Source organism: Vombatus ursinus, unplaced genomic scaffold (assembly GCF_900497805.2).
Source record: "Vombatus ursinus unplaced genomic scaffold, bare-nosed wombat genome assembly UNPS02014830.1, whole genome shotgun sequence".
Taxonomy (NCBI): Eukaryota; Metazoa; Chordata; class Mammalia; order Diprotodontia; family Vombatidae; genus Vombatus; species Vombatus ursinus.
This window is the reverse complement of record NW_020954608.1, coordinates 17,905,963-17,919,950: the sequence shown is the minus strand read 5'-3', so window position 1 is coordinate 17,919,950 and position 13,988 is coordinate 17,905,963. Positions and strand designations below refer to the sequence as shown.

Here is a 13,988-nt window from a genome sequence, read left to right as displayed (position 1 = left end):
GGAGAGTACAACTAGTTAAGGACATGATCTGGATAATATACTAGCAAAGCAGCCTGAAGAGTTATATAGGTAGGAAAAACAAACAAGAATAGTGTCATAAAGGCTCAAAGAGAAAAGGATATCTAGTAAAACAGGTTGGTCAATAGCATCAAATGTAGTAGACAGTTCAATAAACATAAGAAGTGTGGGGAAAAAAAGCATCAGATCTAGCAAGTAAAGGATCATTGGTCCCTTTGAAAAGAGGAGTTGCAATCAAGTGTTGAGGTTGAAAGACAGATGACACGGTCGAGAAGAAGACAGGGTGAAGGTAGCGAATGTGGATGACTTTTTCTAGGAGGTTGGCTGAGAAAGGTCAGAGATGTAGAAAAAGCACCCGAGGGGGTGGTAGATCTAGTGGTGTTTATTGATTCTTTTTATATTGTTATTGTTTTCCCTGTTTTTAGGATAGGGGAGACAGGCATGTTTGAAGGTAGTAAGGAAAGAACCAGTAGGTAGAGAAGAGGCTGAAGATTTGAAAGAGAAAAGGGAGAAAATGGTCAAGGTTGCAATTTGCCGGAAACGGTGGGAAGGGAGGGGAAAACGGAATCAAGTTCACAGGTAGAAGAGACTGGCTGTGGCAAAAAGGACTGTCAGGGAATGAGGGAAAGCAGCAGAGAAAGTGATATGCGGTGAAAGATCTTTGAGATAAAGAGAATGGGAGAAAAAGGAGCTCATGTCTAATGTCTTCAATATTCTTAGGAAAGAATTAGGGTAGGACTTCAGCTAAGCAGAGGGGTTAACCTATTACTCTGTCCCAAGAATGAATTTTTAAGTAAGCCTTTTTATATGTTTTCTTTTGTAAATCCTGTGTACTGGAGGGATTTAAGGATTACACATAATAGTAGGCATTTCATTATGTACTAGGATCCAGTTTTATTAATTTCATACCTATTCAAGAAATACAGGTATTATTATATTGATTTATATGCCTAATCCAATATCTTATTTCAGAAAACTTAGCAAATATTTACAAAGTAAGGCTTTTTAGACTGAGGAACAGAGAAAAGAAAAATAACTCACATGTCAATACATAAGGGTGACAAAGAAAGTAAGCTTAATTGTCTATACTGCCAACAACTCTAATAAATAACAAAAACTTATAAATGTTCATCCGTCTTAGAATGATAGCATTCAAATCAAATGCTTTTATAGAGGAGGAGTTGAGGTATGCATCTCAAAAAATGTGACTTTATTATGCCTGATAATACTACTGGTAGGTGGAAAACATGGCAGATGAAAGCTTGTGTATTTAGTTTAGCCTGATTTACAAGTTCCATTCAAAAGAGGCTAATGATTAAAAGGGAAAAAAATGCTAATATGATGATGTGTGTCTTCTTTATTCTTGCTGGAAAAGAACCAACTTCTCAATTTAACAAGTTTGCCTGCTTCCTAAAGTTCTAACTCATCAATGCAAATGCCAGCTAATTTTCACAGTAGAGAAGAGCACTAGGGAAATTCAAAAGTTACTCTTTTGCAATGACATTGACATGGAGTTTTAATAGGAAGGGTGTAGAAGTCATGCTTTATTCCTTAATGAGAGGTTATTCCACATGAAAGTGCTGGTTGAGCTCAATTCATTTCACTTTGGGAAATTAAGACTTGTATAAGACATAAGACATTTCTTGGGGAAATATGTTATAATAAATTTCTGATGCTCTGTACAAGGAAAACAAAAGAAACAAAATGAAAAAAATCAGGGAGCAAACTGCAGGTCTAAACAATGAATAAATTCTGAGAGGGTTGGACAGGTTTCATAGTAGATTAAAAGAAAAAAAAAGATTCATAAAAATAGTGTTTGAAACACCTATTGGACGGCAATATATTCAGAAGTAAAACTAATACATGGAATCAACAAACTGGATTGTAAAATTTTAAAAATCTTAAATTTATTAGGCTTTATTAGTAACACAGAATTACACAGAATAAAGTTCAGGTTCTCATCAGTGATGGCTCACCAATGTGTCTTGTTTTGATTTATTTTTTTCTTTCAACCATAATTCTTATGATGAAAATTTCTTCATAGTATAATTTCACTTTATTCTCACCTTCATGCTGTGAACATATGTAGCAGTTTTTTCATCAATAAATTCAATGAAAAACATTTTTCAGAAAAGGCACATAAAGAATTTAGACCAACAAAGTTAGAAAATTTTGATAACTTCCAATTACTTCCAATTATGTTTTTTTTAAAAAAGCTCTTATAATTGAGACTGACATAAATGCAAAGTCACGTGTTAGTACTTTAAAGAACACAGACACACAAACTGATGGATGCCAACTGACAGAGTAAAATCAAATATGAGCTAAACACCATGTAACTTGCTTACGAGCAAACAACTAAAACAGCAATTTTTCTGGGATAAGCAGAAGCCCCTTTGTATTTTTGCTAGAAATGGCTTAAACAGGTACATAGGTAGACAAGCCCAAGTAATGGGAAAGTAATGGTTTTTATCAAAGTGCAACATCTTAGTGATATGTAACACTTATGAGTATAGACTATTATTTACTTCTAATAAGCATTAGTACTTATACTTTGAAAACATAATTGTTCATGTTTAAAAGAAGTGAAAAATTTAAAAAAATGAAATAAAACAGACCTAAGACACTTGAAGGAAATATGAATACTCTAAAAGAAGAAAAAAAGGGTAATTTCAGCATAGCAAGATAATAAAATCTGAATCTAGTTATATAGCTAAACTTAAAGCTTGTGCTGAATCAGTAGTAGACTATTCAAACTATCATGTATGCTAGGTACAAGGAATTTCCCAAAGGAAATACACAAATGAATGTCTCTAAATTTATTACACTCACATTTTAGCCCACAAAAATGCTCTCAACATCCACCTCGACTTACTTTAAATAAAAGCTTATTCATTTAAAATGTATAAAAATTAATCTTGGCACCACCATTAAGGCAATGCATATATGTCAATCACATAGTAAATTTAAGAGTGAAAACTTAAGTTAAATGAATAAAAATTAGGTATAACACTAAGTGTGAGGCTGTCTACAACATATCAAAAATTTGGAAATGCATTTGAGTTTTGCAACTGAAACCTAAAAGACAATAAGGCAGCATGCACATTTATAAAGAAAAAAAAATCAAAATGTACAAGACTTTTTTTTAAATAATCAATCCAAAGGCAAGTATATTCATCCTCTTTTAAGAGCATTTCAATAAAACAACAAATTTAGAGGACAAACCAAGTTATTAAAATATTTTGTTCAATATTTGTACAAATAACATTCCTACAATTACAAGTATACATATAATCAAGGTAGTTTTTCAATGTTTCTTAATATTACTGTACTTAAAAATTTACAAGACACGAACATAAATAAAGCTGTTTAAAACTGGCAAATACAGTACTGGTCTATCATTCAGCACAAATCATTTTGTATTTGTCACCTTGAAAACCATCAGGTTAGAATTTTATGAAGCCATTCTTCAAACCTAAAGATCAATAATTAAACTTATAAATATAGGTATGCACAGAATAATTTCCATATTTGCAAATATGCAAACACCATACACTGGAGCCTCGCTATAACTCTGTCCTAGTTCCATGCTTGAGGACTCTGTTATAGACTTAACAGTGTTACAATAAGGTCCTTCTGATATTTCCGGTGGGGGGTGGGGAGAGACAATCTTCAAAATGGGGTCCCTGATGGACCTGACTTGCGAATTTCATGCTACAGCTGGTCATACTATAGTGAGGCTCCTGTGTATACAGCTCCAAATTTAATTACATTTGGCTTAAGAAACTTGATTTACCATTAAACTTAAAAATCTTAGAAGAGGCCGCAATCCTTTAGATTATTTTTTATGATGACATCTGTTACGGCATCAAACACAAACTGAACATTCTTAGTATCTGTGGCACACGTGAAGTGGGTGTATATCTCCTTTGTGTCCTTTCTTTTGTTGAGGTCTTCAAACTGACATTGAATATATGCCGCTGCTTCTTCATATGTGTTTGAACCTTAAAAAAGAGCAAACCAAAAAAAAAAAAAATAATAAATTTAAAGTTAAAAAAAGTGTACTCTTCAGTAAAGCTAAGCCATGGAAAAATTTTCAAGTTGGAAAACGGGGCATAGAATCAAATTTCATCTGTATGAGGAATGCCTGTGTGTAAATTTCTTCTCATGATGCCAACTGGCAATGCATCTGCTACTTTCGTGTTTTGAGATTTGCTTGAGACACATAGAGACTAAATGACTTGCTCATAGTCACATAGCCAGTGTGTGTCTAAGACAGAAGTTGAATTAGGTCATCCACACCAAAGGGTAGGCTCTGTTATTCACTACAACTCATTACCTAAACAACATGATTTTTTTTCTTTTCTTTTTTTTTGAATTAATTTTACTTATTTTTAACATTCATTAAAAAAAAAAGTTCCAAGTTTACTCCCTCCTAGCCCCTCCCTCACCCACTGAGAAGACAAGTAATATGATATCAATTATACATGTGAAGTCATGCAAACCATATTTCATATTTGCCATGTTGAAAAAAAAAGAAAGTTAAAAAAAGAAAAAAATGCTTCAATCTGCACTCAGAGTTCACGAGTTCTCTCTCTGGAAGCAGACAGCATTTTTTATCACGAGACTTTTGGAATGAGTCATCTTGGATCATTGGAATGATTAGAGTAGCTAGTCTTTCATAGTTGATCATCATTACAACATTGCTGTTACTATGGACAACGTTCTACTGGCTCTGATCACTTCACTTTGCATCCGTTCACATAAATCTTTCCAGGTTTTTCTGAAACCATCCTCCTCGTCATTCCTTATAACACAATAATATTCCATTACTACAACTAACCCGATTTAAAAAAAAAAAAAACCAACAATTTTTCCCTCAAAGCAACATTTACTCTTCCTTATCATTATTATTAACTAAATCTCTTAAAGCATTTCTTACATATATTCTCTCACTTGGTTCTAATGCCCTATGAGATCAGTAAGGCAATTAACATCCTATCCTATAGTGCAGGAAACTGAAAAAGGTTATTGAGTATGTTTGTGTATGTGTTGAGATAGAAAAATCTGAAATGATCAGACCTATACTTCAGGATTTTTTTTTTTTTTGCAACTGCAAGGAAGATTGCAATGGTGAATATTTAGTCAGGGAGACCAATTAGAAGGCTATTATAATAGTCCAGGTGAGAGGTGATAAGGGCCTCAGTTAAGGTGGTTAACTGTGAGTAGAGAGAAGTGGACATATTCTAGATGTGTTGTGAAGGGAGAAATGACAAGGCCTGGCAATGGACTGGATATATGGAGTATGTGAGTAGTTAAGGCTGACACTATGGCTATATGCCTGATTGGGAAGACAGTAGTAGCTCTCAAAAATAATAGGGAAACTGGGAAGATAAAAGGATATGGGGGGAAATTATGAGTTCTATTTTGAACATGTTAAGTTTGAGATGCCTACAAACATCAAAACTGAGATGTCTAAAAGTAGCTGGTGATATAGGACTGTAGCTCAGGCAAGAGACTAGAGCTGGATACAGAGAGATGGTAATCATCTGCATGGAGTTTATCATTGAATTCATGGGAATTAATGAGGTCACCAAGTAAGCTGGTATTGAGGGAAAACAGAAGAGGAGCCCAAGACAAAAATATACTAACAGGAAGAACTGAAGACCTTTCTGAAAAAGGACAATTCCATTGTTATCGATGATAATAATGAATGATATTAAATACACCTTATTTCATGACTTAAAAACATAAAACAGGGGCAGCTAGGTGACACAGTGGATAGAGCACCGACCCTGAAGTCAGGAGGACCTGTGTTCAAATCCAGCCTCAGACCAAACACTTGACACTTACTAGCTGTGTGACCCTGGGCAAGTCATTTAACCCCAACTGCCTAAAAAAGAAAATCAAAAAAATAATAAAAAATATTAAAAACAGAAAACAGAAAATTCTTCTAGAAATTTAATTTGCCTACCATTCTAGACCTCTTTTTTACTATGCCCAAACACATGTTCTGTTTCAACTAGTCACTATTGGCTGTATACCTCCAGTACTTTCTCTGTACCATTGCTTAAAGAGTATTCAAATTTCATCCACCTTTTCAAGACCATTTAAAAAATAGCATCTTGTTCATGAAGCCTTCCGAAGAGTCCCAGGGGAATTCCTATTTCAAAATGGCTTTTTGTTCTTGTGATTTCACCACTGTATTCTAAAAACTCACTTTGCATCAGAAGGAACAAGGAAGACCTGAATTAAAGAACATACTCTAACAGATTCTAGTTGTGTAGCCCCTAGCTAGACTTTTAACTTCTCATTCAGTGCTCTGGGGTAACAGTGAAGGGGCTATAAGTAGTGGCAGATCTATACTGGTGGAGGAAATTTCCTTGACTAAACTAACCTACAGTAGGAGTACAGTCATACCTCTGGTCCAAAAATCCAAAAAAAAAAAAAATATAACAAGTAATGGCTTAAATCATGAGGATGGACAAGTCCCTCCAATGCAGATCTGCAAGTATTATGCACTAAGTAACATGGACTTTCTTCCATTCTTAGTAATGTTGGTCTTCTCTAAATGGATTGAAAGTAAGAGTTCTGCAAGAATAACATAATATAAAAGTATGAATTTCCACTGAGAAAATTTTCAGCTATATATAAAGAATAAGTGATGTGTTAAGTTTCCCAAAGAAAGTAAAATACCTGCATATTCAGGATAGCAGATAGTGAGAGGACTCCTTTTAATTTTTTCTTCAAAGAGATCCTTCTTGTTTAGAAAAAGAATAATAGATGTGTCTGTAAACCACTTGTTGTTGCAGATGCTGTCAAACAATTTCATACTTTCGTGCATTCGATTCTATTGTAAAAATGATATAAATGCCATTATATAAAGAGTAACAATAATTTTATAAATGAAATAATTTCTAATGAAGTAGAGTTAATTACTACCAACTTGAAACTACCTCTTCTCATTATTAATTTGACACGAAAGTAATGAAAACTTGTATGTTAAAACTGAAAATGCTCAAGTTATAGGTTTTACCTGAACTATAGCATATTTTATAAAATTATAGTCAGGTAGGTTAAATATGATAATAAAACAAACCTTCTTGAGCTCTATAATTTGCATAAGGTAGCACTATAATGTCCCATGTAGCACTGAAAAAATTTACTGCCTCTCTATTCTTTACCTCTTTCCTAAATTTATCCTTCTTCCTCCCAAAAAAGTCTCTGTGTTGGCTTTAGGGGGAATGTGCATTTCCCCCATATTATTTCAATATGAACAATGAAAATTTTTTATACATGACAACATATTGCTAAAATGTACTGACTGTGGTATTACTGTAAGTAAAAGATTGGGAAATGCAATTTTTGGTCTAAGAAGAGTCACATCTTAATTCACTGACATCTTTTGTACCACAGGTCTGATGTGCTTATAGATATGAATGCGGAACTTTTTGTCTTCTTAAGTTCCTCTCTAGTTAGGGAGTGGGAGGAGGGAGGGAAGAAACTAGAGTTTCTTCCGCCTGTGGGAGTTGTGGGTCTGTCTGGGAACTCATCATGTTGGATCACTAGAGATATTTAACTTGTTTAAACTATGTCATCTAACCAATCTTCCTTCCCTAGCAGATCTTTTAGAAGATCCATTAAAGATCTTCTAGTAAGATCTCTTAATGCTGATCTTTCAGTCATTGATCAAAAAAAAACTTTTTTTTTTAAACAATATTGGGTAAAACCACAATACTATTTACTTTGATAATTCAGTTCTTAAAAAGTTATTATACTTGCCATTTCTTCATCTTCAGCCAAAACCAGGTCATAGTCACTAAGTGCTACACAAAATATGATAGCAGTTACTCCTTCAAAGCAATGGATCCACTTCTTCCGTTCAGATCTTTGTCCTCCCACATCAAACATTCTACAACAGGAAAAGCACTTTGTTGACATGGTTTCAAAACATTCAGCAGTCTTGGGAATACTGAACAAAATAGCTACAAGGTATCTTGATAAGGATGTAAAAGTAAAAAAATAGTGCAACATTTTAAATTTTTAAAAGGCTGAAATTATATCATGGTGGGGTAGGAGAAATGAGGAAGGCAAAAAAAAAACTCTTCTCAAAAAAATGCTTAAATATTAAGTGTACGCATTTAAGAATTAGTGAACTCCTATTAATGGCACACAGTACTATCGTAAAATAAGACATATAATCCATGTTCAAGAAGACCTTATAAATTAATTGGGTAGACAATGCATATCTCAAAAAAAATTTAGAAAGGAACACACAAAATTGTACAGATGAATGCAATACAAACTACACATAGTTCAAAAAGCCTTGGAGGGTGTGAAATACTTATATAACAGAAAGATAAACACCTGACTAAGTTCACAGCATCAATTAGCAGACCCAGGTCTACAACCCAGGTCTCTTTCCTTGCTATTTCTGAGTATATAGGAAACACTTTTTTTCATGAAGTAGGTGATTTTAGGTCAGGGCTCTGAAGAAGGGAGGTTTATAATAAAGAGACAGGCGAAATGACATTAAGTTTAAGAACAGTAAAGTTAAATTAAGTTGTTAGGACAGTTCAGTAGGCTGGTAGAAAAAGGAATGAAGAGCATATTATAGGAAGACATGGTAGATCATAGTGGCTCATGGTGCACATAGGCAGACCCTGTGTATCAAGATGAAAACTATTGACTTAATAGAATTGGAAAGAGAGAATTAGTGAAGTATTTATACAGGCTAATGTGGGTTTCTCAACAAGGCAATGACATGAACATCGTACTAGGAAAAGAGCACTTATTTTCCTTTTTTTTTCCCCTTATGTACTTAGGTACTTTTAATGATAAGCACTAAACTGAAATGAGTATAGGAAATACTGAATAACAACTGTTTATGTAATAACATTACATAAACTGGTATAGTTTAAAAAATTCATTCATATAGATGGTGCTCTAATTAAAGTGGACATTATTTAATTGTCATAGATAAGAATTTTCCCTGTGGAACAGTATTAGATAACAGTCCGAAACTCCACCCACAGTGCATTGTGTCCCAATTTTTCCAAATCCCTTCCAGCATTTGTCATTTTCCTTCAGGTTAGCCAATCTGATAAGGTATGAGGTGGTATCTCAGAGCTGTTTTAATTTGCATTTCTCTAATCAATAGTGATTTAGACGATTTTTATATGACTATTGATAGCGCTGATTTCTTTTTCTGAAAACTGCATGTTCATATCTTTTAACCATTTATCAATTGAGGAATGGCTTGTATTCTCATTCACTTTTACAGATGATAAAAATGAAACTTAAAGTTATCAACTAACTACCAACAAATATTAAGTCAGTATGCCATGTAAAAAAGTGATGAAATTTATTACTCCATTTTAATTTAACGAAACAAAAAAGATGAGATTAAGCATGAGGCAGGTGGTAATAACAATAACAATAGACAGCATTCATATAGTACTTTAAGGTTTGCAAAACGCTTTACAAATATTATATCATTTTATCCTCACAACAACCCTGGGAGATAGGTGCTATTTTTACACCCATTTTACATGAGGAAACTGAAGCAGTGGTTAAGTGACTTGCCCATGATCTCATAGCTTTAAGTGTCTATAGATGAATATGAAATTGGGTCTTCCTGACTCCAGGTCCAATGCTCTATTCACTTCTCTACCGAGCTGCCTCTACTTAGATCAGAAAAAACCCAAATGTGTAAATATACATTCATAGTTATATACACATGCATAAATATCCGTCTGCTCAATTTTCTAAGAAAAAAATAGCAACAAAAACTTTTACAAAAAATTTACCGGAATCCAAACAATTGCAAGTAAGATTTACTTTAGCAATTGAATAGAGGTAGTTCTGCAAAGACTGCCAACAAACACTCTTAAAACATCTAGCAATAAAAGACCTACATTGTTGCTATGTTTAAATTTGGAACTACCAATTAGCATATTGTATAGTATTTTAAATGTACAATGTAAAATAATTCTATGCTTCATTAGAGCCTCAACTTGATAATTAGAGGTAATGAGATTTTACCATGAGAGTACCTTATGTTTTTCACTAGAGATACAGGGAAAAAAAATCTAAGACACAAATGACGTAAGTGATGTTCCTTTAGTTCATAGGTCAAGGCACACAATGACTGAGGATATTAACCTTGGCCAGAAGGTGGTAAACAATTACATTAGTGAGAACAGTTTTAGTGAATTGCATAGGGTAAAAGCCAGCTGGCTGAGGAACAGGGGAAAACTCAAAGAAGAAAGACTGGGTTCTTATTTCTATATTGGCTTAGTGTGACTGCATAATAGTTTTAAGATGCATCAAAGAAATCTAAAATTGTATAATATAGTATGTTTTATGTGACATACTATGTTTAACCGTCAAAACACTTCATTGAAAAAGAATGGCACTTAGAGATGTACTTTCTCTAGGTCATTCATTTTCAGATGTTTTTTCCAGTAGTGGTGATGAGCTGTGTTGAATCATACCTATTTTCTCATACCCCTTATGACCAAAGGAATAAATCTGTTACATTTGGGAAAACCTTAACAAGATTTCATGATTTTTTTCCACTTACAGGTGAATAGGAATAAAAGAGCCAGGTGGTTGGATTAATCCAAAGCTGGGATTTAGCAAGGAATGATTGGCAAAAGGCCAAGGAGGCAAAAAATTCAAATGTAGAAAATGGTATAGATTTGAAATGATTCACTAAGAGGTTGAGTCAGGGAAGGAAGGATAATGTAGCCACTACAGAAGTACTGACATGCAAAAAAACAAGGGGGTACAGGAACTGGAAGTCAAAGTGACAATGAAGAACAGAATTAGGAATAGTAATGCAAAGAGAAAGGTGACCTAGGTGTTCTCTTGCTATCTCCTTAGTAATCTTTAGTATCAACTTCCCATTAATCATTTTTGTTCTGTCATTTCCAACGTAAAGGTCATTCTCCTTGATAAAGAAAATAGAAATGAAATATGAATTGTGTTGCTCTACTTTCTCTTTATTTTTTTTTGTTTTTTGTTTTTGTTTTTCTTTAGGCAATTGGGGTTAAGTGACTTTCCCAGGGTCACACAGCTAATAAGCGTCAAGTGTTTGGTCTGAGGCCAGATTTGAACTCAGGTCCTTCTGACTTCGGGGCCGGTGCTCTATCCACTTACTTTCTATTTATTCTCAGTTATCATTCTGCCTACTGCAAGGAAAGGAGAGATCTCTTCTTTTGATTCTCTTTTTTCCTCCAATAAAACTCCTCTGTTCTTACTCTTAGCCTCTCTCAGTTCCAGTCTCAATTCTTTCTGAGCTTTAGTATTCTTAACACTATTTTTGGGGGAATTAAACCATGCTTGGAATTTGGCCCTGTTTCTGGGCTTCGTACATTTCTTTTAAAAATCTAAGTTGCTTATTAAGTTACCTTTGCATCCACATCAAACTCTTAGAATAAATCCCATTTTTCTTTTTCATTGGAAAAATTACTCTCTTTATAGCTTCAGAATTTCATTCTTTGACATCTCCCATCATTCTTAGCCTGACTGATGCTAAAGGATATTAGTCCATGAGGATGTGTGCAATGAAATATCCTTCTCCAAATCTAGAATGCATGTTAACCTATACCCAAATTTCCTCTCCCCAGATGGTGCTATGACCTCCTGCCAAGGTTTCCACTTTTTCCCATCCCATAAATTACTACCTCACTCACTGCATTCATAAATTTTCTTTTCAGTATGATTTCTCTGATACAGTGTAAGTTGTATCTTAATCCTGAAGGCCTTCCTATATCCGCTACATTCATAAGGATTATCTCCAGCATGAATTCTCTGACACACAGCAAGATGCTTCTTCCTTCTGAAGGACTTTCCATATCCATTACATTCAAGTGGTTTGTCTCCAGTAAATGCTCTGCTCTCTGGACAGCTGCTTCTTGGAATATCTGCCTCTGGCATCCAAGATGCTTTCATTCTTTCCAACTGGTAGATCACATCTGGTTTGGAAACAGCAAACCCAAAGAGACCAATTCCTATAGTTCTCCAGAATCACATCCCTGTACAACTTTTTCTGAGATGGGTTCAATTGTACCCACTTCTCCTGGGAATTCACCCAGGAGTGATATTTCACTCAGGAATTCACCCAGGAGGATATTTCATTGCACACAGCCACATCCTTGAATGTCACTGATTCCTTTTGGAGCCTGGCTGTCAGTACAGGAGCCATTCCCTCTTCCTCAGTGTTCCCACCTATTGGGGCAGAGCAGGGGCCACAGAAGATAGAGCGAGGAGGAGGAGAGGGGGCCACAGGAAGTCTGGATCAAGGACCAGACAGACACACACTGGGAGCACATTCCCTCAGACTTTTCTAAGTTCTCCTTTCTAAAAGAAAAAAAATAAATCCTACATTACTTCAAACAATGAATATCATGTCTTTGCCATGAGTGTGTCTTTGATGGAGTTTAGAACATGATGGTAAAGATAATTTTACAAACAGAGAATGAAGGAATTAGCTGACTCCAGGGAATGAAGATGGACGTAACAAAAGCATCAAATTACTTGCTATACACTCTAAGAGAAATTAAGGAGATGTTTTTATCTAGAATGTGTAATGAGAGCTCTGCCATCATTAAAAAACAGAATAGGATATGGATAGCAAAGGTCAAAATCAGGGAAAAAGTGTTGGAAAATTTGAAGAAAAATACTCAATGAGAAATAAAATTTCTAAACTCAAAGGCAAACCAGCAAGAGTGAAAGACGCTGCAAAATATTGTCAAAGGACAACTTTAAAAAATGACTGAAAACATTAAAAAGTGTACAACAGAGCCTGCTGAGACAATCTAAGAATTATAGTATTAACCTTTTTTTAAAAAAATGAGGAAAGAGTCTGACCACTATTTTCCACGTTATTGTTCAAGACAATCTGCTGGCCTAGAAAATACAGATAAACTACACATCTATAGAATTCAGATAACTTTTAAGAGAGACATTAGATACAGCTCAAACAGTTATATGCTTATAGATCAAGAGCTGGAAATACTTCAGAAAACATCTCATTCAATTTCATCATTTAATAGATAAGGAAACAGGTTTAGAGAGGTTAAATGATTTTCACATGGTTTCACACATATTAAGTATCATAGTCAGGATTGGAACCTGCATCATCCAACTTTAAAGTCTTCTTTAACACTGCCATGAAATTCTAGCACTTAATCAATAAAGAAAGGCTCTTAAAAGCATCTAAGAAAAATACCACTTATCAAAGTACATCCATTTGAATCATACAGAACACGGAGAAAACACTTCAACATGATTTAGATGAAGAGAAATCAAACTTTATTCCAGAATCTTCAACCTTGCTATTCAGGAATGACTAATAAGCATAATAAATTATTGTTGTTATTATTATTTAATTATGCTCCACAAACTTTATAAGCATATTTACAAGAAAATGAAAACCCAGCTAAAGTCTGCTACATGCAAAGCAACCCAGGAAACCAAACTAGAAATTTGACAAGTAAATCAAGGGTGAATATAGGGTAAAACTCTGAATCACTTAATTACCAGATCAGTAACTTAACTAATATCTTTAATATCAATATAATTTATTTTAAAAGGTAAGGAATATCAAGAATTGTGATGATGAATATAAAGGAAGTTGGTGATGGGTGAGGGTGTAGTTCGGCAGAATGGAAAATTTTTATTACTTACCTAGGAAAAAAAAAAGGAAGTGATGAACTATATTAAAAAAAATTACAAGGTTAACCGAAAACCTAAGAACTCAGTACTGTTTTCATACCTCTGTTTGCATGTAAAGTTAAAGGAAGGAGGGGAAGCTCTAAACACTTAAGGAAAATCTGTGTTTTTAACAACTATTTTTTTTAGAGGTGTGTATGGTGAGGTCTGTATGTTGGCAAAGATTGGGAATAGGGTTGTGGGTGAAGGTATAAGCAAGTTTCTCTGTGTGTATGTGTGTGTGTGTGTGT

The 13,988-nt window shown here is 34.3% G+C and overlaps 1 protein-coding gene across 1 annotated transcript in view; it reads right to left on the bottom strand.

Moving 5' to 3' along the window:
* Positions 1–1,896: 1,896 nt before the first annotated feature.
* Positions 1,897–13,988, bottom strand: part of GNAI1 (G protein subunit alpha i1) — a 114,094-nt gene continuing 102,002 nt past the window's right edge. The window contains exons 6-8 of the mRNA XM_027838829.1: positions 7,801–7,930; positions 6,715–6,868; positions 1,897–4,022 (exon numbers count right to left, since the gene is read on the bottom strand). Of these exons, the coding sequence (XP_027694630.1) occupies positions 3,832–4,022; positions 6,715–6,868; positions 7,801–7,930 (475 nt within the window). The 3' untranslated portion in view covers positions 1,897–3,831. The remainder of the gene's footprint in view (positions 4,023–6,714; positions 6,869–7,800; positions 7,931–13,988) is intronic.